Source organism: Macaca mulatta, chromosome Y (genome assembly GCF_049350105.2).
Source record: "Macaca mulatta isolate MMU2019108-1 chromosome Y, T2T-MMU8v2.0, whole genome shotgun sequence".
Classification (NCBI taxonomy): domain Eukaryota; kingdom Metazoa; phylum Chordata; class Mammalia; order Primates; family Cercopithecidae; genus Macaca; species Macaca mulatta.
The window spans coordinates 112,275-138,627 of NC_133427.1; the positions used below are offsets into that span (position 1 = coordinate 112,275).

The 26,353-nt window shown below is 50.9% G+C and overlaps 2 protein-coding genes and 1 long non-coding RNA gene across 9 annotated transcripts in view; 2 read left to right on the top strand and 1 right to left on the bottom strand.

Moving 5' to 3' along the window:
* The window catches only part of LOC114671290 (uncharacterized), a 63,676-nt gene extending 61,795 nt beyond the window's left edge, over positions 1-1,881 (top strand). Inside the window, exon 5 of the mRNA XM_077989729.1 lies at positions 60-1,881. The gene's annotated coding sequence lies outside the window, so the exon portion shown is untranslated. The remainder of the gene's footprint in view (positions 1-59) is intronic.
* Positions 1,882-6,921: 5,040 nt separating this feature from the next.
* LOC106996377 (endoplasmic reticulum membrane-associated RNA degradation protein-like) lies at positions 6,922-18,469 on the top strand. 7 transcript variants are annotated; one of them, XM_077989731.1, is made up of 5 exons: positions 6,922-7,124; positions 13,287-13,412; positions 14,162-14,316; positions 15,521-15,577; positions 17,223-18,325. In XM_077989731.1, the coding sequence occupies exons 1-5, from the start codon at positions 7,030-7,032 to the stop codon at positions 17,225-17,227; spliced, it is 438 nt and encodes a 145-aa protein (XP_077845857.1). In that variant the 5' UTR covers positions 6,922-7,029; the 3' UTR covers positions 17,228-18,325. The 7 variants fall into 7 exon arrangements, 3 of the variants coding, with proteins under 3 accessions (XP_077845857.1, XP_077845856.1, XP_077845858.1); XR_013413252.1 differs by having other exon boundaries at positions 6,951-7,124; positions 14,102-14,320; positions 17,223-18,469; XR_013413249.1 differs by having other exon boundaries at positions 6,951-7,124; positions 14,162-14,320; positions 17,223-18,469.
* Positions 18,470-19,856: 1,387 nt separating this feature from the next.
* Positions 19,857-21,657, bottom strand: LOC144338865 (uncharacterized). The gene is made up of 2 exons (XR_013413253.1): positions 21,443-21,657; positions 19,857-20,237 (listed from the first exon to the last, which is right to left on the bottom strand). It is a non-coding gene; the product is annotated as an uncharacterized LOC144338865 (long non-coding RNA).
* Between the last annotated feature and the right edge of the window lie 4,696 nt (positions 21,658-26,353).

Below are 26,353 nucleotides of genomic sequence, written 5' to 3' on the forward strand. Positions count from 1 at the left end.
TAACTGAGATTACAGGCGAGTGACACCACACCTAGCTAATTTTTTTTTTTTTTTGGTAGAAACGGGGGTCTCCCTCGGTTGCCCAGGCTGTCTCTGGTGCCCAACGCAGGGCTCCCCGTAATCTCTACAAATAATCCAGTGAAGGAACACCAGAGCGTGGAAAGCGGAGGACGACCGACAAAGGACTCCCGAGTAGGTTTTCACTTCAAGCTCTAGGGTAAGGAGGGCGCTCGGGGAATTCCAGGGAAACCTCGGGAAAATGTGGGTGGAGCTGAGAGTAAGTTCGCTAATTACTTAAGCCTTGTGCAGCAGTTACTGCGCCGCGGAGGGGTAATTGTCAGTACCCAAAAATCTCACATCTTTGTTCCGCCTGGTAGACAAGTATTCTCCTTGGTTCCCGGAGTATGGAACCATGAATGTAGAAGATTGGGACAAAGTGGGATCAGACTTAAAACGAGCACAACAAGAGGGCTGCGATATTCCCGTCTCTGCTTGGTCTGTGTGGTCTGCAATTAAAACAGCCCTGGAGCCCTTCCACCCTGAGGAGGAGAAGGAGGATTTTCAGGATGACATAGGAAAGTTGAATAATCAGGAGTCTAATTATCAGCTAAGTGAACCATGACGGTCTCATTTAAAAAAGGGCAAGAAACGGGAAGGTATGTATGTTCATCTCCAGAGACTTATAAAAGAAACTGTGCCACCTACTGCGCCTTTCGGGGAAGGTCTGGAATGGCCACCCCCAGGCCAGCCTCGTGAATATTTGAAAGGGGAGCCTGAGGCCCGCGCCTTGCCGCTCCCATTGTTGGAGGCCCCGCCAGTAACTATGGAGAAGGGAAGCTTCAGGCTTGTCCAACAGCCAATTAGGATGAGGGAATGATCTAGGCTTGCCCACCTGTCAATTATGGTAGAGGAGTGCTGCAAGCGGGTCCAAATATAAATTATAGCACAGGGACAATCCAGGCATCCATTCGCCAGGCACAAGAAATGGGGGATTTGAATACTTGGCAGTTTCTGGTACTTATTTCACCAGCTGAGGATGCCAGAGAACTTACTCAAGCATGCTGGGAGCCATTTCCTTTTAAAATATTAAAAGACTTAAAGCAAGCAATTGGACAATATGGGCCAAATTCCCCTTATGTTCATTCCTTGTTACAATGTGTGGCTTATAACAGACGTTGAATACATATGGATTGGGAGACATTAGCCCGATCCACCCTGTCCCCCTCTGAATTTCTCCAATTGAAAACCTGGTGGACGGATGAAGCAACAAATCAGGCAGAAATGCTCAAGCCCAACGTCCCGTTAATATCACACCTGATCAATTGCTTGGAATCGGACAGGCATGGAGTACTCTAAATCAACAGATGGTAATGGGTGATGAGGCTGTTGATCAGCTCAGAACTACATGCCTAAGAGCCTGGGAAAAAATTCACGACCCTGCTACTGCTTATCCTTCTTTTCACACATTTCAACAGGGTCCAAGGGAGCCTTATCCTGATTCTATCGCCCGTTTGCAGGATGCGGCTCAAAAGGCTATTTCCAATTCTCATGCCAAGAAAGTGATCGTTCAGCTGCTTGCTCATGAAAATGCTAATACAGAATGTCAGGCAGCAATTAGAACTATTAAGGGAATGGCAGATCTAAATGAGGAAAAAACTTTAAGTGAATACATTAAAGCCTGCAATGGCATTGGGGGGCACTTATATAAGGCCAGCCTCCTTATATAAGGCCAGGGGGAGAGAGGGGGATGCTATTACTCCCCATATCATGGGGGGTTTCTCACCCCCTGCGATGTGGATTGTAACAGTGAGGGGGAGAGAGAGGATCGCTGTTACTCCCCTTTATGATGTGGATTTTAATAATTATTCCCCCGTGAAATGTGTGTCCATTATTAGCAGTCTCTTGTTCATGATATTAGGAACAATTTCACAGGTTATGTGTACACAGCCTGCGATGGGAGAAAGATTACCATCCTCTGCACCTCCCGATATTAGGAACCATATCACACAATGGGTGTACACTTTTTCGGAAATTTGGGGTAATGTCTTCCTATTTTTCCCTGAATATTCAGAGACATATCACAGGGCGGCTGTACACCCACTACTCTCTTGGCAGGAACATCATACTTTACCTACTGGAAATTAGGAACAATATCACAGACTGGGTGTGAAGCCACTGTCATACTGGAAGTAATATCATGCTCTTCCCCCAAGTTATGAGGAACAATATCACAGGGGGGTGTGTACCTTCTCCGGTAGGGGTAGTAGTATCATCATCTCTTCCTTTAGATGACAGGAACAATATCACAGGGTGGGTGTACACCTCGTGTGTTTTTGGAAGCAATGTCATTCTCTCTTCTAGGTTTTCGGATTCATATCACAGGCAGGGTGTACACCCCTTGCTGTATTGGAGGGAGTCTCATCCTCTTTCAACCTGCATCTTTAGAACAATATCCCATGGGGGCTGTCCATCCCTTCAATATTGGTACTAATACCATCTTCTCCTTTCCTGGATATAAGAAACAGTATCACAGGAGGCGTGTACACCCCTTGCAATATTGGTAGTAATATCACCTCTCCCTTGTGGTTATTAAGGACAAAATCCCAGGGTGACTGAACGGTTCCTACTTTATTGGGAATAATATCCACTCACCTCCTGGATATCAGGAACCATATCACTGAAGAAGTGTCCACCCACTTCGATATTGTTAGCCATGTCATCTTCTTCCCACCTGGATATTAGGAACGATACCCCGGGTTTGGGGGCTGTGTACACCCACCGTGATATCGAAAGTAAAATCAGCCTCTTTCCCGCTGGATATTAGGAACTCTATCACAGGTGTGTGTGCACCTTCTGGGATATTGGGAGTACTATGAGCCTCCACCCCACTGCATATTAGGAACAATATACGGGGAGCAGGGTGGTTACAGCCCCTGGGATATTGAGAGCAATATTCTTCTCTTTCCCCTGTACATTAGGGTCTACATCACCAGGGTCTGTACACCTTCTGCGATATTGGGATTAATGTTGTCCTCTCCCCTATTGTATGTCAAAAACAGTATCATAGAAAGGTGTACACCCCCTGCGATATGGCCAGTAATATCATCGTCTCTACCTTTGGATACTAGGAACAACATCACAGAGGGTGTGTACACTCCCCTGCGATATTGAGCATAATGTTATCCTCTTTTCCCCTGGATATTAGGACTGATATCCCTGGTGGTGGGAGGTGGAGTACATTAAGAACAATATCACTGGGTGGGTGTACACACCCTGAGATATTGGGTGTAGTATCCTCCTCTCTTCCCTAGGATATTAAGAACAATATCACAGGAGGGGTGTACCTCTGCAGCCCCTGTGTTATTGGGAGCAATAGCATCTTCTCCCCCTCTCGATATAAGGAACAATATCCCAAGGTGAGTGTACATCCCCTGCGATATTGGGTGTAATGTCTTCGTCTTCCAACGTGGATATTGGGCATAGTGTCACGGGGAGTGTAAGCTTTCTTCGATATTTGGAGCAATATCACCCTCTCCCCTCAGGATTGTAGGCAAAATATTGAAGTGGTTTTACAACTCGTGTGATATGGGCAGTAATATCATCCTCTCCCCACCTAGATGTTAGGAACTATATCACTGGCAGCTGTACACTTCTTTTTTTTTTTTTTTTTTTTTTTTTTTTTGAGACGGAGTCTAGCTCTGTCGCCCAGGCTGGAGTGCAGTGGTGGGATCTCGGCTCACTGCAAGCTCCGCCTCCCGGGTTTACGCCATTCTCCTGCCTCAGCCTCCCGAGTAGCTGGGACTACAGGCGCCCGCCACCTCACCCGGCTAGTTTTTTGTATTTTTTAGTAGAGACGCGGTTTCACTGTGTTAGCCAGGATGGTCTCGATCTCCTGACCTCGTGATCCGCCCGTCTTGGCCTCCCAAAGTGCTGGGATGAGAGGCGTGAGCCACCGCGCCCGGCCTCGGCTGTACACTTCTTGTGATATTGGGAGTCATATCATCCTCTCCCATCATGGATATTCAGAACAATATTACAAAGGAGGTGTACACCCCCTGCCATATTGAGAGTAATATTATGCTCTCCCCTTCGGGATACTAAGAACAATACCGCAGGAGGTGTGTACAACCCCTGTGATATTGAGAGTAATATCATCCTCTCCCCCTGAATATAAGAAACAATATCACAGGAGGATGTACACCTCCTGTGATATTGGGAGTCATATCATTTTCTCTTTCTCTGGATATTCGGAACAATATCACAGTGGGTGTGTACACCCCCTACGATATTGCCACTAGTATCATCATCTCCCTTCCAGGATATAAGGTATACACCCCCTTGTGATATTGGGGGTAATATCTTCCTCTCCCCCGCTGGCTATTAGGAACAATGTCACAGAAGGGTGTACACCCCCTGCTCTATTGGGAGTGATATAGTCCTCTCCGTCCCTGGATATTAAGAACAATATCACTAGGGAGTGTACACCTCCTGCAATATTGAAACTAATATCATCCTCTCGCCTCCTGGATATTAGGAACCATATCACAGGGGTGGTGTACACCCCCTGCGAAATTGGAAGAAATGTCATCCTTTCCACCTTTGGATGTTAGGGACAATATCACGGGGGAGGACTACTCCCTCTGCGATATTTGGAGTCCTATCATCCTCTCCCACTCAGGATATAAGGAACGAGATGACCGAAGGGTTGTACACCCACTGCGATAGTTTCAATAATGTCATCCTCTACCCCCTGGCTATTAGGAATAACATCATAGAGGGGTGTATACTTTCTTCGATATTGGGAGTAATATCCTCTCCCCACCGGATATCAGGAACAAGTCTATTAATTATTAATATTAATAAATATAAGAAAAATTAAGAGTAATCATGGATGTTAATAATCACAATAAAGATAGTAAAAATTAATACTGGTTAAAAATGTTAACGATTAGTATTAATAATTAATAGTAATATCACTGTTAATAATAAAATAATGATATCAGCAATAATGTTACTTAAATCAATACTAAGTGATGCTGGTAATAAAATAATAATTAATATTAAGAACTAATAATATTGTTAAACGTGATTAATGTTAATAATTAATTTTAAGTATGCATAATCATATATTTAAAATAATTATCCATAATTAATAAATGGATTCCTATTAATTAATAGTCTCATTGATAATTATTAAAATCAATCATTGATGTTTAATAATTAATTATATTATTACTCCTAATACCGCAGGGAGTGTACACCTACCTGTGATGCTGTTCCTAATATCCAGGGACGGAGAGCATGATTTTAGTTTTAATATCGCAGTAGGTGTACACTCACCACGTGACACTGATCCTAATATAAACGGGGGTAGAGTATGACATGACTCCAAACATAGCAATGAATTGACAGCCACCCGGTGATACTGCTCCTAATATTCATGGAAAGTATGTATTATATTACTCCCAATATCACAGGGAAGGCACAGCTCTTCTGCGATATTGTTCCTAGTATCCGGAGGGGGAGAGGATGATGATAATTTGCAGGCTGTGTTCACTCGCCCAGTGATATTGTAATTAATATCCTGGGAGGGAGAGGATGATATTACTCCCCGTCGAGCAGGAGGCGTACACCCAGCCTGGGATACTGTTCCAAATATCCATGGAGGGGAGCGGTTGATATTACTCCAAATATGGCAGGGGATGTACATCCACCCTGTGACATTCTTCTCAATATCTCATGGCCGAGAGGCTGATATTACTCCCAGTATCGCAGACACTGTACACCCCTGTGTGATAGTCTTCCTGATATCCTGAAGGGGAGAAGACGGTATTAATCCCCATACTGCAGGAGGTGAACACCCACTCTGTGATATCTTTCCGAATTTGCAGGGGTAGAGAGGATAATATTCCCAATATTGCAGAAGATGTACACACCCCTTTCCCCTGTGATATTATCCTGAATATTCCAAGGCACAGAAGATGATGTTACTCCCAATATCGCAGAAAGTGTACACCCCCCAGGGATGTTGTTCCCATGATCCAAGAGGGGAGAGGATGATACGACTTTCAATATCGCAGGGGTGTACACGCCCCTGGTGATGCTGTTCCTAATTTCTACCTGGGAGAGGATGATATTACTCCCAATATCGCAGGAGTCATAAACACTCCTTTGATATTGTTCCTAATATTCAGGCGAGGAGAGGATGATATTCCTCCCTATATTGCAGAGGGTGTACACCCGTCTTTGATACTGTTCGTAATGTCTAGACGGGGAGATGATATTACTCTCAGAATCGTAAACACACTGTGTGTCCACCGTGGATCCTAATATCCAGGGAGGGAAATTACTCCCCAAGACGTGGGGGGTGTCCACCCCGCCTGTCACGTTGTTTCCTATACCCAGGGAGGAGAGGATGATATCGCTACCAATATCGAAGAAGTGTACACGCCCCCTGTGATATGGTTCCTAATATCTTCGTTGGGAGAGGATGATATTACTCTCAATATCACAGGGGTTGTCCATCCCGCCTGAGATATTGTTCCTACTATCCAGAAAAAGAGAGAATGATATTACTTCCAATAGTGCACGGCATGTCCCCCGCCATGTGATATTGTTCTCAAGAGCTAAAGGAAGAGAAGAGAATAGTATTCTTTGTACTGCAGGAAGTGTACAACCAACTGCGATATTGTGAGGCACCCCTTGTGAAAACAAGAAAGACTGGAATTTGATGAGACTCCAGTACCACCTGGGCAGCTCTGCCTTCCCCCACAGTCTCTCCAGCTCCCTTTTCTGTCCCGTGGGTGTAGGAGAACAGCTCTCCGCAGCAGGGTCCCACCCAGGGCTTCAGAGGACTTGATGGATTCACTGTTTCCTTCTGTTAGCAACACCAGGCATGGCTCTCTGCTGCGGATACTAACAAAACATTTTCTCTGTTTAATTTCTGAAAGGAATTTCTCTGGGATTTCCTGAACCATCAGGAGGGTCCCGGCATAAGAGATCATTTAAGCCACGGGGAGATCAACTTACATGAATTTTCAAAAGAAACAACTAATCAGTTGCTTGCATTTTCTGTTGTACTGTTACTCAGATCTGTTGATGAAGGTCTACTATCAGTTTTTAAGGTAATTTACAGGGAAGCAAATCATTAATTAGATTAACTCATTCAGCTATGAAAGGATATAGTTTATTTTTCAAATGTAATTAACTATTAATCATCTTTTAGTATATCTGAGTTACGGTATCCTCCATCAGAAAAAAAAGTGACTGGATTACACATAAGTTTATATTCTCTATCACAGATCAATCAATATTAATCTTAGCTAAAATAATTTAACTTGTTTCTTAAAAACACATTTGCTTTTGTATGTAAGAGCAGCTAAGTATTGAAAATCAAAGAGCAAATTATAAAACAGGATTAACCAAATATTAGGAAATTTTTACAGATGTTTGCTGCATCGATGGGGTAGGATATTTGCATCATCAATAAACTAATTCTTTTATTATTTCAAAGTAAATAATTTAGGTTAGAATATTTGTTATTGACATTTTAATCTTTTTTCAGATTATACATTTGACAGTTATTTTTAAAATGTTTAAATGTTCAAAGAAAAATTACTAGAAATAGAAAAACTAAAGTGAAAAGTAACAGCCCTCAAGAATTCCATCTCCCAGAAATAACTACTGTTAATAATTAGGTAGTGTTGCTCATTTTTGCTATGAGTGTACCAAAGTGAGTTCGTAGGAAGGTACGTTGTGTTTTATAGCTAGCATTTTTCATTAACAGTGTGTTTTTGGCATCTTTGTTCTGCCTTATTCTTTTTGTCAGCTGTTTGATATTCCATTTTATCAATATGTTATTATTTACCTAAGCAGTCCTTCATTGATGGATGAGTTGTAATGTTCCTGATGTAGAAAATTCCTAATTATTATGCTGAAATGAACATCTTTGTTCATTTGGGCACTTATGTAAATACTCTTAAATAAAAGTAAAGTTCTAAGACAAAAGATATCAATAAGGTTTTTTAAATTCTTTTCTTTTATTTATTTATTATTATTTTTTTTATGAGACAGGGTCTCGCTCTGTCGCCCAGGCTAGAGTGCAGTGGTGCAGTCATGGCTGATGATAGCCTCGACCTCCTGGGCTCAAGCCATCCTCTTGCCTCAGCCTCCCGAGTAGCTGGGACCACAGGCACGAGCTATCATATCCAGCCAAGATTATGTTTTTACTTTCATTCTTTTTTTATGTTTACTAGATGTTTACAATTATTTCATTAATTGCCTATTAATGTATTTTCTCCATTTATTTCAGTTTCATTTTTCCCACTGGTTCATTAGCCTTATTTGTATACATATTGCTTTGTTATTTGTTCATAGGTTTTGATTTTTCTTTTCTCTGGCTTCACATTTGGAGTCATTCTGAAAAGAATCTTTGCTTTTCAAAATTGAAAATATAGGTATACATTTTCTCTGGTACTTCTATTTTTTCTTTTTTCTTTTTTTTTTTTTTTTTTTTTTTTTTTTTTTTTTTTTGAGACAGTCTCACTCTGTCATCCAGGCTGGAGTGCAGTAGCACAATCTCAGCTCACTGCAACCTCTGCCTCCTGGGTTCGAGCAGTTCTCTGCCTCAGCCTCCCGAGTAGCTGGGATTACAGGTGCCTGCAACCACGCCCGGCTAGTTTTTTTGTATTTTTAATAGAGGCGGGGTATCATCATGTTGGTCAGACTGGTCTTGAACTCCTGACCTTATGTTCCACCCGCCTCAGCCTCCCAAAGTTCTGGGATTACAGGCATGAGCCAACGTGCCCTACCTATTTTTTCTTTATTTTCCATTTACGTCTTTGGATCCAACTGGAATTTATTTCATCTTGAGAGTAAGGTACAGAGTCTAGCTTTACTTTAAAAAAAATTAATAGTTATTATTCTGTGTAAACTTGGACAAACATAAAACCCCAAAAACAAATAAGAACACCTCATGGATTGAGTTAGGGATAATTGACATTTTTCACAATATTGAAGCTTATTCAGGGACACAGTGTCTCCCTATCTTCATTCCTCAAGTCCTTCCATCTACGTGGCACCTCCAGCCTCCCAGGTGGCTGCTCAGGTTGGAAGCCTCAGATTCCTCTCCTCTCTTCATACTACGTCCTTGGAACAGGTTTTAGAAATATGTTCCACAGTCCGGGCACGGTGGCTCATGCCTGTAATCCCAGAACTTTGGGAGGTTAAGGCAGGTGGATCACCTGAGGTCAGAAGTTCGAGACCAGCCTGGCCAACATGGTGAAACCCTGTCTCTAATAAAAATACAAAAACTTGCTGGGCATGGTGGTGGGTGCCTGTAGTCCTGAGAATAGCTTGAACACGGAAAGCAGATGTTATAGTGAACCGAGATTGTGCCACTGCTTTCCAGCCTGAATGACAGAGCAAGACTCCGTCTCAAAAAAAGAAAAAAAAGAAAGAAATATGTTCCACATCTACTTCTTCCTGTCCCTCCTGTGCCACCACCTGGCCATACCGCCTTGGTCCCTCCCTGGAATGTCGCTGGCACTGACTGATCTGCCCACCAACTTCTGCGAGCCCTTCCCCTTGTCATAACACAGCAGCCAGACTGATCCTTCCCCAACATGTCATCCTCTCCTCAGAAGCCCTCAGATGGGTTCACGTCTTGGAACAGAAGCCAGGTGCTCTGCAGTGGCACACATACGCCGCTCTGCAGTGGGATATATATGCTGCTCTGCAGTGGCACACATACACTGCTCTGCAGTGGGATACGTAGGCTGCTCTGCAGTGGCACACATATGCTGCGTGTGGGTCTGCCCTGTGGGGACATCACCCGTGCAGGCACATGTGTGTGCCTCCCGTGTTCCGCCCAGCACACTCCCTGGTGCACTCCAGGCTCTCACACATCTGAGTGAAGGGAAAGCCAGCACATTTCTTCCGTAGTTAACATCTAGCTACTTTAGTTGTTTGTTTTGTGCTTTTAAGAATTGTAGGTAGCGGGCCGAGTGCAGTGGCTAACACCTGTAATCCCAGCACTTTGGGAGGCCGAGGCAGGTGGTTCACCTGAGGTCAGGAGTTCAAGACCAGTGTGGCCAAACGTGGTGAAACCCCGTCTCTAATAAAAATACAAAAAAAATAGCCAGACGTGGTGGTGGGTGCCTGTAATCCCAGCTACTCAGGAGGCTGAAGCTGCAGAATCACTTGAACCTGGGAGGCAGAGGTTGCAGTGAGCTGAGATCGCACCAGTGCACTCCAGCCTGGGCAAAAAGAGTAAGACTCTGTCTCAAAAAAAAAAAAAGAAAAAAGAATTGTAGGTAGTTACAGATTTTTAAATTTGTCAACTATCAATTCACTGACTTTGTTTCTCATAGGTTTTAGTTGACTGACTTGGATTTTTAAGTTATGTGGTTATATCAGCTTCAAATAATGTAATTTTTATGCTTGTAAAAATATGTATGTGCTTAGCAATTAAATGATTATGTGATTTTTCTTTAGTTGTATTGTTTTTTAGTGTTTAAGTAACTATTTCCTAGTTAAATTTCCAATTGTTTGGAATCCTTTTTTTCTTATTCATCTCCAGTTTTGTGCACAGAGGGTGGGTGTGGCATTTGTGATCTATTATTGTTAATGGCCTCCATTTAAAATCATTTTATTTGCTGTGATTTCCTTGCCATGTGAAACCTACTTTAGTGAAGGGTTTGCTTTTCTAGCTGCAAAAAATTATTTGAAGAAAGATAATGAGAAATGGGGACTCTAATTGGCCTACAGTTCAATAGAAGAAAACTAAGTCTACCCAAACACGATAGTAGCCACTGTTTTCTCTAAACTAGGAAAAAGCAGCAGTAGAATTGTTGATTAGTCTTGAAGAAGGTTCTCGCTGCCATCCGGTTTTTCAGCCTAAAAAACAGGTATGCCGAATGCAGGGTGCTGGGAGGGATGTGTACGTCTCTGAAACCACCTGTCTTTTGCAGAGATGCTGGAAGGGTGCAGTTTGACTGCTGAGTCAGACTTTGAGTTGGGCAGATCCAGCTTTCTAGCCAGCGTGGTGCTTGCTGTGGCCCTGGCCTGGTTGCTCAGTCTTCTGAGCCTCAAGTTCCGTGTCTCGCAGTTGAAAGTAATGCAGTGCTGATGGCACTGAGGTTTTTAGTGTTAAATGGATGAGCACTGGGAAGTGTTTTTGCTGAATCCCCTGCCAGGCTTTTATTGCTGTAGGCAGTAACGCAGAGCTGGGAGCAGTTTTTATTTGTCAGTGGTGAGTAATGTCAGTTTTTCTTCTCCTACACGGACTAGCTTTTGTTAACTTACTGAAACAAACAATTTTTTAAGCCTTTCTGCCAGGGAGTTCCAGTTTGGCAATCAGCGAAGGTGCTTTGTTCTACATACGGGAGGATACAAGGGTAGTGCAAGGGGATGAAAAAGACCGTCCCCAAGAATATAAGCATCGTGACAGCTGTGCAGGTGAAAATTCACAAATGAGACTACCTCTAAAAGGAAGCTGTAAAATCAACACACAGCGGGTCAGGAGAGATTTGCAAAGGCGCTTTAAAGAAATGGTGCCTTGAGAAGTCGGAGGCCCCCTTGAGAATGCCTTAAGGAAAATACTGTCAGAAGGGGGTTGTCAGCAGTGAAGTTGGGAAAACAGCCTCCTGGAGGTGTGGCTTGGAGGCAGAGCATCGGGCTGCACTGGTCGGATGCCATTCCCCGTTGGCGCCGCAGATCAGCTTTACCAGTGGGGATGGCCTTGCTTTCCAAGTGCAAGCCCTTAGGAAGGTAGAGGTGGGCAGGTAGGGAGGAGGGAAGACTTAGGAAGGAAGAGGAGCTTCAAGAAGGCAGCCTTTGTCTTCCAACCAGAGCTGCTGAGGCTCCAGACCATCCTCTCCTGTGCCCCACAGTGGTTATTTGGGTCCTTACCACTTCCTGTCCCCCTCCTGGCATCTCACAGGTATTCAGGCAGCTTAGCATCCTGGGCTTCGGTTATTTCTGCTGTTGAGACCACTCACGCTCCGTGGTGTCAGCAGCCACGTTTGACTTGCTCATGTGCTAGTGGGTTAGAAATGGGGAGCATCTGCCGAGGGATCTGTCCTGTGGCCTGGCCTGGGTGTGGACGGCTGTGGTCCCCCAGGGCTTCGTGGATGTTGCGTCTGAGAAGACTGGAAGTTGGCCAGAGGCCTCATGGGGGTCCTGCAGGGACAGTCTCAAGGTGACAGCGGCTGCACCCCGAGCGCGGCCTGAACTGGAAAGGCACCTGCCCCTCTGACATGGCTTTGCATAACGTGCAGGATCTTCACACCTGCTGTGTTCTGCTGGTTCCAGGCCAGTCACCAGAGCTCGTGCAGATTTGGTGGGGTCCTCCCTCTCAATGGCAGGTGTCGAAAGAACCTGTGAATATGGTCATAGCCACCCCAGACGTTCACTCCCTACCAATCCCCTGGTGGTTTCCCCAGCCTTCCCCCATCTGTACTGAAGAACTGACACCCGCCCTCTGGTTTTAAAATGTTTAGAATTTGTAATAATTTTATAGATACGTATTTTCTAGAGAGTGATGTAACATCCATAACAATCTAAAAACAGATTTTCTAGGAAGTTACCGTGAAATCTACAAATTCAATAAAACATTTCATCCCAGGTGCTGAGCTGTGAGGAGAGTATCAGGGTTTGGGCTCTGCTGCCTTTCCCCAAAGAACTCACTTGGGAAGCAGTCAGGTACGTGGCATCCTGGGGCCTGGCTGACCTCAAGCTTGTCTGGTACTGTTAGTTTCAGCAGCATTTCTTCTTTAGCGAGGCTGTTGGAAGATAAAAGGGGAAGGAGGAATTTCTGGGCCTTGGTGGCTGTGAGGAGCTGCAAGTGATGCTGAACGCGATCTTCCAGCTGGCCTGGGGCCCTGGTGGAGACTGAACATGGAACGAGGGGCAGGTTTTGTGGGTAGACAATGGCGTCCATGAGAACTACTGAGTAGGCAGAAAGATGGGTCTGAAGCTCAGGAGAGAAGTGGGGATGGAGGCATGCATTCTGGAATCGTAGACAACAGCAGACATACTTGTTCAGCAGGAGGAATATGCAGGTGGTTCATCGTCTCGTCATCAGTCATCATTGGACTTTGCTTTTGGCATAGGGCATCGTTTCTTTCTCCACTGTCCCGTGATGGTGGCTTTTTACATTTTATATTTGGGGAAACTAAGATTCACAGTCAGGTTGCTGCTCAGTGAACCATTAACCATTATTGTGCATGGGCACTAATGTGGGCATTTTAATTGTCATGTATCTTTAAATATTTTCTATTTTTCAGATTAGAAGATAATTCTGAAACAAATGCCAGCCACTCTTTAATTACAAAAATGACGGATGAGCTGTGTCACCATGTGCCTGAGAATCATTGTGTTTTAAAGGACTTGGATCATCTTCCTACTGAGACGTAAGTTCCAGGACATCCTGACAACTGTTGAAACATTGATTCTGCAGATTAGCATAGCAAACTTAGACATTTTCTATGTTTTAGATTTTTTTTTTTTTTTTTTTTAGACGGAGTCGGGCTTTGTCGCCCGGGCTAGAGTGCAGTGGCCGGATCTCAGCTCACTGCAAGCTCCGCCCCCCGGGTTTACGCCATTCTCCTGCCTCAGCCTCCCAAGTAGCTAGGACTACAGGCGCCCGCCGCCTCGCCCGGCTAGTTTTTTGTATTTTTAGTAGAGACGGGGTTTCACCGTGTTCGCCAGGATGGTCTCGATCTCCTGACCTCGTGATCCGCCCGTCTCGGCCTCCCAAAGTGCTGGGATTACAGGCTTGAGCCACCGCGCCCGGCCTGTTTTAGATTTTATAAAGTAGTCTTAGAATCCCACTGTTACTACTCCAAGAGGAATTATGAGATCAGTTTTGACAATCTCTGTGCAAGCGTGGCACATCTGATGAGGCTGTGAATGTCACATTCTGTTTGCCACAATTCAGTGTATTTAATTAACACTTGCCGTATGTCACGGTTGTCCCTGCAGACCCACCAGTGATACGCAGCTAGTTCTGGCTCCCAGAAAGCCGCAGCCTTGCAGGTACAGGAGAGTGAGGTACAGGTGAGGATCATGATGCCTGCTCCAAGTCTGGCTCTGTTTGCAGGTGGCCCCAGCTGCTCCGTGAGCTCTGCAGCACACCCTTTCCTACCCTCTTCTGCCCCAGGATTGTGCTGGAAGTGCTGGTTGTGCTCCAAAGCATCAGCAAGCAGTGTCACCACGTGTCTGGTCAGGTCACCATTGCCTCGGAGCTGAGACACAGGCAGTGGGTGGAGAGGATGCTGCGGTCTCGCCAGCGGCAGAACTACCTGTGTATATGGAGTAGGTGCGCGCTCACTTTCCTGTTTTGGAGGGGCACCGTGGGGCAGGAAGTCGTCACAGATGCAGTTCCAGTCCCCACTGAAGTCACACACAGTAGGCCCCTCACTGAACCCATCGACAGGTGTTGATATACTTGGAGTTCACAACTGAGAGTATGAACCCAACGTATCTGAGACAGGTCTCAATCCTTTTAGAAAGTTTACTTTCCCAGGGTTAAGGACGTGCTGTGACAGCCTCAGGAGATCCTGACAGCATGTGCCCCAGGTACTTGGGGCGCAGCTTGCTTTTATACATTTTTGTACATTTTAAGGAGACATAAGACATCAGTCAGTAGGTGTAAGGTGTACATCGGTTCCATCTGGAAAGGCAGGAAAACACAAAGGTGGGGGCCTTCCAGGTTATAGGTGGACAAGAGACAAAGGATTGCATTGTTTTGAGTCTTTTTTTTTTTTTTTTTTTTTTGAGACGCAGTGTCTCCTGCCTCAGCCTCCTGAGTAGCTGGGACTACAGGCGCCCGCCACCGCGCCCGGCTAATTTTTTTGTATTTTTAGTAGAGGCGGGGTTTCACCGTGGTCTCGATCTCCTGACCTTGTGATCCGCCCGCCTCGGCCTCCCAAAGTGCTGGGATTACAAGCGTGAGCCACCGCGCCCGGCCTTGTTTTGAGTCTTTCATAAGCCTTTCGGTGAATACACAATTGACTTGTGAGTGGGGGTAGAGGAATAGTGACTTACTCCTTAGTGTGGCTCAGTGAAGCTGCATTTTACACAGGGCAGAGGAAGCAATCGTATAGGTGTTTGTCTCAGGTGAGCTGAGGGATGACGCCCTGTCCCAACCCTAACCCTAACCCTGACCCAGACCCTGACCCTGAGCCTGGCCCTGGCCCTGGCCCTGGCCCTGACCCTGGCCCTGACCCTGACCCCAACCCTAACCCAACCCCCATCCTGACCCTAGCAACCCTAACCCCGACCCTGACCCTGACCCTGACCATAACCCCCAACCCCGACCCTGACCGTAACCCCTAACCCCGATCCTGACCCTGACCCTAACCCCGACCCTGACCCTTAACCCCTGACCCCGATCCTGACCCTGACCCTAACTTCGACCCTGACCCTTAACCCCGACCCTAACCCTTAACCCCTGACCCCGACCCTGACCGTAACCCCTAACCCCGATCCTGACCCTGACCCTGACCCAACACAACAGGAGCTCAAGATAGGAGGCAGAGGAGCCACACACGCCAAAGCACGATGGCCACAGCCGGTGAGTGAGCCCATCTCGGGCCCTGCCTCCGACGTTCTGCCCCCAGCCCTCCCTCCAGCAGCCTCCGCCCTGCAGCCACCTCCTGCCCAAAACAACGGGCTCCAGCCATCCACAGGCAGGCCCCACACCTGGACCAGGAAGAGCTGCCTCCTTCCGGATCCTCCCCCAGGGTCCCACCCAGCCTTCTGCTCAGAGCCCAGTCCTGTGAGGACACCTGGGTGGGAGGAGTAGGGAGAGGGAATCTGAGATGGGTGTGAGGCTCCTCAACCCCCAGGAAGTTCTGATCTTGTGGGAAGAGAAGGAGGATGTGTGGCTTAAGTAACAGAAGCTGCTATCACATGTGGGGCTTTAGGGACCCGGGACAGCCCCCTACGTGAGTTTCTGGTCTGAAACCCAGTTCCCCTGTGGGGATTTGGGGACCTGCATCTTCTGTCTTTGAGATCTGCTGTCTCTGGATCACACAAGTCCTTGTTCCAGTGCCTTGAGCTGCTCTGCTGATTGCCTTTTTGTACTGTTATTTATCTTATTGTTTTCATTGTTAGGTCCTGGTGCCAACATTTTGTAGACAAAGGTCTTTCTCAGCTAGGGAGTCCCGTCTCTGTCGCCCTGGTCCCTGTTGACCCAGTGCCTGGCAGGAGCCCCTTCTGTATCTTGAGATCTCACCACTCACCGTCCATCCAGCCCCAGCTCTGCCTGCAGCCCACCCACCCCTAGGACTCAGGCCTCCCCTCTCCACCAGTCTGCTCACCAGGCCGGGGGCACGTGGGAGGAGATATCATGGCAAAGTGAGCAGTCGTACCCCCAAAATCTGTGGTTGGTTTGCCATCACCACAGACACCCCAGGGTGGGGCTCTAGGTTGAGGACGGAGCTGAGCCCTGTCATGAGGGACGTTTTCCCAGCTATGGGTTCTCGGGCCCCTGTGCCCTGAGCTCCTGGAAACTGGGTCTATGGCAACAGGGGGCTGGGGGCTGTGTCTGAGGCTGCCCCACCTGACTGGGGTATGCTCCTGGGCAGGTCGCCACCCCCACCCAAATGTTCAACGACAACTCTGGCTCCAGGAGGAACAACAGGGAGGCCAGGGCTGGAGAGGGAAGGGCCGTCACGGGACAGGAGGGGTGGCTGAGAGGCTCAGTCGGGGCAGTAGCTTGGAGACCTCATTGTTACCTGCCTGCAGCCCAGAAGCAGAGCGGGGGTTTGCGAAGTCAGTGTGCAGTGCCCGAGGCCACCAGAGGGGCTGGGCAGGGCAGACGGGTGCCCCGCTCTGCTCCTCCTCCTGCCGGTCCTCTCCTGCAAGTCAGTCCTTCCCACAGAACGAAGACCAGGCCCTACGCAGACAAGCGTGTCTGCAAAGCAAGGGCCAGTCAGGGGCGGAGAAAGAGGAGTTGGCCGTACACCACGTGGGCTCAGGGCATCAGGGCAAACCCGGGCATGGAGGCCACACTCAGCTTAAGCCTGTTCGGGTGCAGTTTGGGGTCTCCTGGCGTGGGGGCCCCGCGGTGCGCACGGCCCATTCAGGACCATTCAGGCCGTGACAGCTGCGTGTGACAGGGGCCTGGGCCCAGGGCTGCGAGTGCTTTGTGTCTCATGGCTGTGATTGTCCTTCCAAATATGATATGATGACCAATGTCTTATTCTGTCGTTCAGAGTGAGTGAGTGATGTCGAGTTCACACAGAAAAAACAACAACAAAAACCAAGAGAACCTAGAACTGAAAATGCATCACAGCAACGAGTGAAGTAGGTAACACGCTTCATCATTTGCAGAAAGACTTAGAGTTGCAAACCTGCCTTTTGCGTTCTTCTGTAAAAAGCAGTGACATTCGCCCCTGAAGAAGCATCTTGGCCTTTTGGATGTACTCAGAGTGCTGGTGAAGACCATAAAGATTGCTGGGAAGTGTTCTAGGTAACAGGGTTACAGGGTGTAAACAACATACTGGAAAACCTGGTGGTTACAGTGGACACGTTCCAGGAAGCCCTTACTTGAGGTTTTCGAAGCTGTGGAATTGTTTGAGATTGGAGGAGGCGACGGAGGCTACAACGAGGTGGCTCCGGATACTAAGCTCTGAGCCAGTCTTGGCTCTGATTCTGACCGTGGCCTCTTTTGCCTCCCCCCAACCCTAAAACTGACACTAACCCTATTCCCTAACCCCTGCCTGGTACTCCTACCCACACCCTAAAAACCCCAAACCCAAAACCTATAAACCATGTGTCTTAGTCCATTTTCTGTTGCTGTAACAGAATACCACAGAGCAGATCATAAACCAAACGTATTTCTTCCAGTTCTAGCGGCTGGGAAGGACCAGAGCATCCCAGTCCCGTGAGGGCGGCACATGGTGGTGGGGGTGGGACGGCGTGTCCACTCATGGCGGGGGAGGGGAGGGCAAGAGTGTGCGGGCGGGGAAGGGGAGGGAGAGGGTGTCCACTCATGGCGGGGGAGGGGAGGGTGAGAGAGAGTGTCTGTCCACTCCAGTCTGTCTTCCTTGTCTCATAAAGCCACCAGTCCCAATACTGGGGACCCACCCTAATGACCGTATGTAATCCTAAGTATCTCCCAAAGGCCACATCTCCAATCAGCACATGAATTTGGGGATTAAGTTGCCAACACATGGCCAGGCCCGGTGGCTCGTCCCTTTAATCCCAGCACTTTGAGAGACCGAGGGGGGGTGATCACCTGAGGTCAGGAGTTCAAGACCAGCCTGGCCAACATGGTGAAACCCCATCTCCACTAAAAATACAAAAAATAAATAAATAGCCAGGAATGAGGCTGGTGCCTGTAATCCTCAGGAAGGAGACCACCAGTTCTCCTGCTGCCCTGCCCTTCCCCACCCCCACTTTCCTAGTTTATAAAACAAGGAAAAAGGGAGAAAGCAAAACGTTTAAAAAAAATACAGAAGTAAGATAAATAGCTAAACGAACATGAGGCCACCACCCAGCCCTGGTGGTTGAAAATAATAATAATAGGCCGGGCGCGGTGGCTCAAGCCTGTAATCCCAGCACTTTGGGAGGCCGAGACGGGCGGATCACAAGGTCAGGAGATCGAGACCATCCTGGCTAACATAGTGAAACCCCGTCTCTACTAAAAATACAAAAAACTAGCCGGGCGAGGTGGCGGGCCCCTGTAGTCCCAGCTACTCGGGAGGCTGAGGCAGGAGAATGGCGTAAACCCGGGAAGCGGAGCTTGCAGTGAGCTGAGATCCAGCCACTGCACTCCAGCCTGGGCGACAGAGCGAGACTCCGTCTCAAAAAAAAAAAAAAAAAAAAAATAATAATAATAATAATAATATTAACCCCTGACCTAACCTACTTGTGTTATCTGTAAATTCCAGACATCATATGAGGAAGCACCGTAAAACTCTCTGGTCTGTTATCTGATGCATGCAGCCCCCCGTCACGTTCCCCGCACTTGCTTAAGCTATCACAATGCTTTCACGTGAACCCCTTAGAGTCGTAAGCCCTTAAAAGCACCAGGAATTTCCTTTTTGGGGAGCTCAGCTCTTAAGATGCAAGTCTGTCAGTGCTCCTGGCCGAATACAGCCCTTCCTTCTTTAACCTGGTGTCTGAGGAATTTTGTCTCTGGCTTGTCCTGCTACAATGCCAGCCACTGGGAGGCTGAGGTACGAGAATGGCTTGAACCTGGGAGGCAGAGGCTGCAGTGAGCCGAGATCACGCTATTGCACTCCAGCCTGGGTGACAGATGCCAGGGCGAGACACCATCTCAAAAAAAAAAAAGAACACAAAATTGCCAACACATGAAATCTGGAGAACACATTCCAACAACAGCACCGTACACATCTGTACGTACCTCACAAACCCTGTAAACCTGTCGCATCTCACCGGAGACCAACCCCCGACCACAAAACCCAGACCTGGAATTTTCCCAGGACCAAACCCATCTATATTCTATAACCCCAAACCTCAAAGCCTAACCCTAACCCCAACCCCTACAGTTCAGGGCCCCCCGTCCCTGTGGTTCCAGCTAAAGACAACCTGCCCCCCTGTGGGTTTGCAGGCCCTTTGGTGGGGGTGGGAGCTGGGGGCCACACACAGCTCTCTGAGCCTGAGCCATTTGTTTCCTTCCTTCCTTCCTCTCTCCCTCCCTCCCTCCTTCCCTTTTTTTTTTTTTTTTTTTCAGCGTCTTGCTCTGTCACCCAGGCTGCAGTACACTGGCACAATCACAGCTAACTGCAGCCTCAGCCTCCCAAGCTCGTGATCTTCCCACCTCATCCTCCGGAGAAGGTGGGACCACAGGAGTGTGCCATCGCACCCAGCTGATTTTTCCATTTTTATTTTGTAGAGATAAGGCCTCCCGATATTGTCCAGGCTTTAAAGTATTTCTTGAAATTGAAGAGGATCTAGAAGTTCTGGCCTCCCGTCAATATCCCTTTCCAAGATGAAACGGAAAATCCTCTAATCAACCCCAGGACACCTTTTCCAGCTCTATTACCATTTCCTTTCGGCAGGCTAGAGTGAAGCTAGGCGAAGAACGGACCTACGTCTGCGCACGGGCGGCTTTGAACTCACTGAAATCTGTAAGACACTTTTTAAAAATTTCCCACAATGAAAACGAAGTTCCCTCCAGTGAGCCTCGAGCACAGCCAGGGAAGGCAGCTCCTGGGCCACGCCAATGGCCAGGGATGGGAGAGTCTGAGGTGTCCATTCTCCTGTGGATGGGGTCACACGTCAGAACCGCACCACGAACCCCTTTCCTGCCCCTCGGGACCAGGCCGCCACGCCTTCCTTCCCCTCACCTTGACCCTCCCATTATGCCCCACCTGTCCGGATCACGAGGACAGATGGGAAACGGACCAAAAACAGAAACAGCCCTGTCCCTCTCATAAGTACCAGCCCCAGACCCCCTGCTCCACCCTCCGGACCACAGGGAGACCCCATGCAAAGCACACCCAGACCCCCGCTCCTCCGCTCGGGACCATCCCCAGACCCCCGCTCCTCTGCTCGGGGCCACCCCCAGACCCCCGCTCCTCCCCTCGGGACCACCCCCAGACCCCCGCTCCTCCCCTCGGGACCACCCCCAGACCCCCGCTCCTCCCCTCGGGACCACCCCCAGACCCCCGCTTCTCCCCTCGGGACCACCCCCAGACCCCCGCTTCTCCCCTCGGGACCACCCCCAGATCCCCGCTTCTCCCCTCGGGACCACCCCCAGATCCCCGCTTCTCCCCTCGGGACCACCCCCAGACTCCCTGCTCCTCCCCTCGGGACCACCCCCAGACCCCCGCTTCTCCCCTCGGGACCACCCCCAGACCCCCGGCTCCTCCCCTCGGGACCACCCCCAGACCCCCGGCTCATCCCCTCGGGACCACCCCCAGACCCCCCTCTTCTCCCCTCGGGACCACCCCCAGACCCCCAGCTCCTCCCCTCGGGACCACCCCCAGACCCCCCTCTTCTCCCCTCGGGACCACCCCCAGACCCCCAGCTCCTCCCCTCGGGACCACCCCCAGACCCCCCTCTTCTCCCCTCGGGACCACCCCCAGACCCCCAGCTCATCCCCTCGGGACCACCCCCAGACCCCCCTCTTCTCCCCTCGGGACCACCCCCAGACCCCCAGCTCCTCCCCTCGGGACCACCCCCAGACCCCCAGCTCCTCCCCTCGGGACCACCCCCAGACCCCCCTCTTCTCCCCTCGGGACCACCCCCAGACCCCCAGCTCCTCCCCACGGGACCACCCCCAGACCCCCAGCTCCTCCCCTCGGGACCACCCCCAGACCCCCAGCTCCTCCCCTCGGGACCACCCCCAGACCCCCCTCTTCTCCCCTCGGGACCACCCCCAGACCCCCAGCTCCTCCCCACGGGACCACCCCCAGACCCCCGCTCCTCCCCACGGGACCACCCCCAGACCCCCGCTCCTCACCATCCGTCAGGCCGGGTAGCGGGGAGAGGCGTCTCGGGAGGGCTCAGGCCACTCTCCCAGAAGCGAAGGGAGGAAGACAGAGTCACGGGCCGAGCAGAAATCACGCGGGACTCACAGAGACAGCAGCACCGGAGAGGGACGGAGAAGGGCTACAGCCGGCAAAGGCCATGAGGCTTTCTGCAGCCGGCGTGCGGGGAAGGGAGCAGCCGGAGAGTGACGGAGAGCGACGGAGAGTGACGAAGGTAGACGATGCCTGACGGAGAGTGACGGAGAATGAACGGAGAGTGACGGAGAATGAACGGAGAGTGACGGAGAGTGAACGGAGAGTGAAGGAGAGCGACGGAGAGCGACGGAGAGTGACGAAGGTAGACGATGCCTGACGGAGAGCGACGGAGAGCGACGGAGAGCGAGGGGGAGTGACGAAGTTAGACGATGCCTGACGAAGAGTGACGGAGAATGACGAAGTTAGACGAAGTTAGACGATGCCTCACGAAGAGTGACGGAGAATGACGGAGAATGAACGGGGAGCGACGGGGAGCGACGGAGAGTGACGGGGAGTGACGAAGGTAGACGATGCCTGACGGAGAGTGACGGAGAGTGACAGAGAATGAACGGAGAGTGACGATGGTAGACGATGCCTGAGGGAGAGTGACGGAGAATGAACGGAGAGCGACGGGGAGCTACGAGGAGTGAAGGGGAGCGACGGAGAGCGAGGGAGAGTGACGGGGAGTGACGAAGGTAGACGATGCCTGACGGAGAGTGACGGAGAGTGACAGAGAACGAACGGAGAGTGACGGAGAGTGACGAAGGTAGACGATGCCTGAGGGAGAGTGACGGGGAGCGACGGAGAGCGACGAGGGTAGACGATGCCTGACGGAGAGTGACGGAGAATGAACGGAGAGCGACGGGGAGCTACGAGGAGTGAAAGGGAGCGACGGGGAGCGAGGGAGAGTGACGGGGAGTGACGAAGGTAGACGATGCCTGACAGAGTGACGAAAGTGACGGGGAGCGACGGAGAGTGAAGGAGGTAGACGATGCCTGATGAAGAGTGACGCAGAGTGACGGAGAATGAACGGGGAGCGAGGGAGTGACGGGGAGTGACGAAGGTAGACGATGCCTGACAGAGAGTGACGGAGAATGAACGGGGAGCGACGGAGAGTGACGGAGAGTGACGAAGTTAGACGAAGTTAGACGATGCCTCACGAAGAGTGACGGAGAGTGACGGAGAATGAACGGGGAGCGACGGGGAGCGACGGAGAGTGACGGGGAGTGACGAAGGTAGACGATGCCTGACGGAGAGTGACGGAGAGCGACGGGGAACGACGGAGAGTGACTAAGGTAGACGATGCCTGACGGAGAGTGACGCAGAATGAACGGGGAGCGACGAAGGTAGACGATGCCTGACGGAGAGTGACGGAGAATGAACGGAGAGCGACGGGGACCGAAGGGGAGCGACGGGGAGCGACGGAGAGTGACGAAGGTAGACGATGCCTGACGGAGAGTGACGGAGAATGAACGGAGAGCGACGGGGAGAAACGGAGAGTGACGAAGGTAGACGATGCCTGACGGAGAGTGACGCAGAGTGACGGAGAATGAACGGGGAGCGACGGAAAGCGACGGAGAGTGACGGGGAGTGACGAAGGTAGACGATGCCTGACGGAGAGTGACGCAGAGTGACGGAGAATGAACGGGGAGCGACGGGGAGCGACGGAAAGTGGCGAGAATGGACGGACAGGGACCGGGACTGACGGATACTGACGAAGAGTCACGGAAATGATCCGAGGGCGACAAAGAGGAAGGCGAACTGGCGAGCTGAAGCAGGCCGAGCCTAATCGGAGATGACGGAAAGTGACGAAGAGGAACGCGGAGTAAAGAGGGGTGACGAAAAGAGCCGAAGCGGTTGAAGGCGAAGAGCTGAGTGAGGGAAGACCGCAGAGGTGAGCTGCTGCGCTGCGGCGGCCCGTCCCCGACTCGGCGGGACCCCGCGGAGTTCCCAGCCGGGCAGGACGCGAGCGAGGGAGGGCGTGGAGGGCCGTGGGTCCGCCTACCCTGAGGCCGCAGGGCTGGCACCGAGGTGACCGGGTGGGAGGCGCACCGCGGCCCCCTGGCGGCCTCTGCGGGGGCCCAAGCCCGTGTTCTGCGCCCCTCTGCGGGCCTCGGCGCCCAGCCCGGCCCCTGACGCGCACCTGCGGCTCCAGCCAGCGCCCGGGCCCGCCAGGCTGAGGAGCGGCGGAGGCTCGCGGCCCCCGGAGCCCGGCCGAGCCCGAGTGGGGCCCTCGTGCGGACCGAGAGGGCGGCGGAGGGGCCCACGGAGCCCGGCCCAGCCCGCACCGCGCCTGCTGCTGCCACCCGCGGCTGCCTTGGCCCAACCCTGTTCCCGCAGCGGCCCAGCCCCGGGGGGAGCCGGCCCGGGGACACCCGACCCTGCGCGAGCTGCGGGGCCTGGACGGGGCTGCGCGGCGGGGCGGGGCTGGCGCGCTCGCTCCTCTCCCTCCCTCTCTCCCGACGGCTCTGTTCCCTCCTGTGGCGCAGTGTACAGAACACGGAGTTGGCCATGCTGGCCTTCTTCAGGGCGCAGGTCGGTGGGACTCTGAGCACATTGGCGTGGTGCGCCCGGCACCACCGTCGGTCTGCAGAACGTTCGCATCTTTCCATGAACAGCTCTCCACTCCGCCTCCCCAGTTTGACCTGCTAGGTACTGAGATCTCCTAGGTACTGAGACTTCCTCGGTGCTGAGGTCTCCTCAGTGCTGAGACCTCCTAGGTACTGAGGTCTCGTAGGCACTGAGGTCTCCTAGGTACTGAGACCTCCTCGGTACTGAGGTTGCCTTGGCGCTGGGACCTCCTAGGTCCTGAGCCCTCCTAGGTACTGAGACCTCCTAGGCACTGCGATCTCCTAGGTACTAAGACCTCGTCGGTACTGAGGTCGCCTCGGTGCTCAGACCTCCTAGGTCCCGAGACCTTCTAGGTACTGAGACCTCCTCGGTGCTGAGGTCGCCTTGGTGCTGAGACCTCCGAGGTACTGAGACCTCGTTGATACTGAGGTCGCCTCGGTGCTGAGACCTCCTAGGTACTGAGGTCTCGTAGGCACTGAGATCTCCTAGGTACTGAGACCTCCTAGGTACTGAGGTCTCGTAGGCACTGAGATCTCCTAGGTACTGAGACCTCCTCGGTGCTGAGGTCGCCTCGGTGCTGAGACCTAGGTACTGAGGTCTCCTAGGCACGGAGATCTCTTAGGTACTGAGACCTCGTTGATACTGAGGTCTCCTCAGTGCTGAGACCTCCTAGGCACTGAGATCTCCTAGGTACTGAGACCTCCTCGGTGTTGTGACCTCCTCGGTACTGAGGTCTCCTAGGTCCTGAGACCTTCTAGGTACTGAGACCTCCTCGGTGCTGAGGTCGCCTCGGTGTTGTGACCTCTTCGGTACTGAGGTCTCCTAGGTCCTGAGACCTTCTAGGTACTGAGACCTCCTCGGTGCTGAGGTCGCCTCGGTGTTGTGACCTCTTCGGTACTGAGGTCTCCTAGGTCCTGAGACCTTCTAGGTACTGAGACCTCCTCGGTGCTGAGGTCGCCTCGGTGTTGTGACCTCTTCGGTACTGAGGTCTCCTAGGTACTGAGACCTTCTAGGTACTGAGACCTCCTCGGTGCTGAGGTCGCCTCGGTGTTGTGACCTCCTAGATACTGAGGTCTCCTAGGCAAGGAGATCTCTTAGGCACTGAGACCTCGTCGATACTGAGGTCGCCTCGGTACTGAGACTTTCCAGGTACTGAGGTCTCCTAGGCACTGAGGCCTTCCCCTGTCGGAGGTGGGAAACTACTGGGAGGTAGAGCAGAACCAACACCTTCCCCTGAGGGTGGTGGGCTGAGCCGTGTCTTCCTTTCTAGGGGTCTTCTATTCATGCCATCCATGAGAGACCCCCGTACTCTTCTGACGCATTCCCATGTTGCTGAAGACTCAGTGTCGTCTTTGTTACTGTGACGTTGCGTGTTCGCGGTGTGCTGCAGTATTCTGTTTTTCCAGCGTATCCAAGGAGACGTGTAGTGCCTAAGAGCGTGAGTGCTGCAAAAAGGGTGGTTTGTTCCAACCCAAGCTTGACCATGACTGGTTCTCTCATATGGGTCAAGTTCCCTAAACTTCTCTGTGCCTCAGTTTCCTTGGCAGAAGAACAGGGACCGCCGGGCGCGGTGGCTCAAGCCTGTAATCCCAGCACTTTGGGAGGCCGAGACGGGCGGATCACGAGGTCAGGAGATCGAGACCATCCTGGCTAACACAGTGAAACCCCGTCTCTACTAAAAAATACAAAAAACTAGCCGGGCGAGGTGGCGGGCGCCTGTAGTCCCAGCTACTCGGGAGGCTGAGGCAGGAGAATGGCGTAAACCGGGAGACGGAGCTTGCAGTGAGCTGAGATCCGGCCACTGCACTCCAGCCTGGGCGACAGAGTAAGACTCCGTCTCAAAAAAAAAAAAAAAAAAAAAAAGAACAGGGACAGTAAATGTACCCGTCTGTGTGAGTGTTCAGGGCTGGGCTTCACTGAAAACTACCTTCCCACAGTCCTGGAGGCTGAGGTCTGAGAACAAGGTGTCCTCAGTCGGGCTGGTTCCTCCCGAAGCCCCTCTCCTCGGCTTGCGGACGCCATCTGGCCTGTGCTTATAGGGTCTTTTCACTGTGCCCAAGTATCCCTGGCACCTCTTCCCTCTCACGAGAACAGCAGGTTGCTTTAGGGCACACTCTGACAGCCTCGGGCTAACACTATGAGGCCAAGTACACTCACATTCTGAGGCACTGGGGTTAGGGCTTCAACATCTACTTCCGAGGCTGGGAGATGATAAATTCCTGTTGACGTACCCACCCGGCTTCTGGGCACTGGTTACAGAGCCCCAGGAAACCAGCCCACAGACACAGTGGTCCCTC

What these genes read in the sequence shown, in the direction of transcription:
- LOC106996377 (XM_077989730.1), top strand. Translation starts at nt 7,030, where the DNA reads ATGAATTTTCAAAAGAAACAACTAATCAGTTGCTTGCATTTTCTGTTG. An exon ending in GATCATCTTCCTACTGAGAC is followed by an intron (nt 13,413 to 14,101) that starts GTAAGTTCCAGG and finishes CTCTGTTTGCAG; the next exon opens with GTGGCCCCAGCTGCTCCGTG. An exon ending in GAACTACCTGTGTATATGGA is followed by an intron (nt 14,317 to 15,520) that starts GTAGGTGCGCGC and finishes CCAACACAACAG; the next exon opens with GAGCTCAAGATAGGAGGCAG.